The following is a 1,473-nucleotide window of genomic DNA, read 5'->3' as shown; positions in this document are numbered from 1 at the left end:
TATTATTATTATTATTATTATTATTATTATTATTATTATTATTATTATTATTGAGTTAGAGAGCACCGCATGTCATCAAAGTGATACAGGGGTATACATATACGAATCCCAGTATACCCATCATGATTATCCGTTTGAAAAGATTACGCGAGGTATATGCATCACAACCATATGTTTGCGACATGGTGATCTCATATCAAGATAAACAGCGCGTGACCTTGCAGGTGGGGCCCAGTTAGAATTTTCTTCGGGTCGAGTAGCCCATCCCACTCAAAAGGTCCCTGAATAATATTTTTAAGGATGATGAATGAAACCCATATTTCCAAAGCCCAAAGAATTCCTCTCAACACATAGCCATGATGCACCCCCACTACTTCTACCCATGATCAGCGTTGCTCATATCTTCAGCCACTAAGAGACATGCTCGGCTGACACGCAAATCTGTGGTATTTAGCAGAATACTTGCTGTAGCCCATCTTTATACCAAGATAAAACATGTACATGATAAGACATCCAATCAGTTAAGATCAGAAGCCATGTGAGTCACTGCCTGTGTTATTATTATTATTATTATTATTATTATTATTATTATTATTATTATTATTACTATTATTATTATTATTATTATTATTATTATTATCATTATTATTATTATTATTACTATTATCATATGTTTGACTTTTGCTTAGACTTCAAGAGACGAGTTAGAAGTTCAAGTTGTTGTTATGCCTAGAGTGTCATATGTTTCGTTTTGCACATATTATTGTTCTAGAGCATGTTTAAGAAAACATAAGAAAATTATAGGTTTGTTTTAAAACTTGGGATTACACAGACAGTATTTTACCTAGGATATACACAGTTCCCATGAGCACTGTTTTTTTAATTTCTGCAATTTTGAAGTTTCCTGGTATCTGAGCTAGGTAAGAATCAACCCCTTTTGCTATCATTCCAAGGACACCTATCATTATTATTATTATTATTATTATTATTATTATCATCATTGTCACTCACATCAGGTAAAGGATCAAGGACTGCCCTGAATGAACTAACATTACCTGTCATCAACGGTTCTTTATGTGGATCACTTGAATACTATGGAAATCGATATCACGAGGAAAATATGGTTTGTCTCGGCTACCCTGAAGGTGGACTTGATGCCTGTAATGTAAGTACGAAGAGATTCATTTTACTTCTTCATGTCATAAATTGCAATAACCAAATATACGCGCACTAAATCAGTCACTGATCTTGCAATACGAAAATTAGCTCGTCAGAAAATCTCTATAATAGGTGCAGGAGTGGCTGTGTGGTAAGAAGCTTGCTTCCCAACCACACGGTTCCGGGTTCAGTCCGACTGCATAGCACCTTGGGCAAGTACCTTCTACTATAGCCTCGGGCCGACCAAAGTCAATTGTTATTCATCGATATTTCTCCATTTTCTGACTTCTGTAAATACATATATATATATATATA

The 1,473-nt window shown here is 34.8% G+C and overlaps 1 protein-coding gene across 1 annotated transcript in view; it reads left to right on the top strand.

Annotated features, from left to right (window-relative positions):
- LOC106881273 (transmembrane protease serine 2) overlaps nt 1-1,473 on the top strand; it is a 26,054-nt gene that overhangs the window by 17,518 nt on the left and 7,063 nt on the right. Inside the window, exon 4 of the mRNA XM_014931599.2 lies at nt 1,017-1,165. Within this exon, the coding sequence (XP_014787085.1) occupies nt 1,017-1,165 (149 nt within the window). The remainder of the gene's footprint in view (nt 1-1,016; nt 1,166-1,473) is intronic.

Source organism: Octopus bimaculoides, chromosome 20 (genome assembly GCF_001194135.2).
Source record: "Octopus bimaculoides isolate UCB-OBI-ISO-001 chromosome 20, ASM119413v2, whole genome shotgun sequence".
Lineage (NCBI taxonomy): Eukaryota > Metazoa > Mollusca > Cephalopoda > Octopoda > Octopodidae > Octopus > Octopus bimaculoides.
This window is presented reverse-complemented; position numbering and strand designations above follow the sequence as displayed.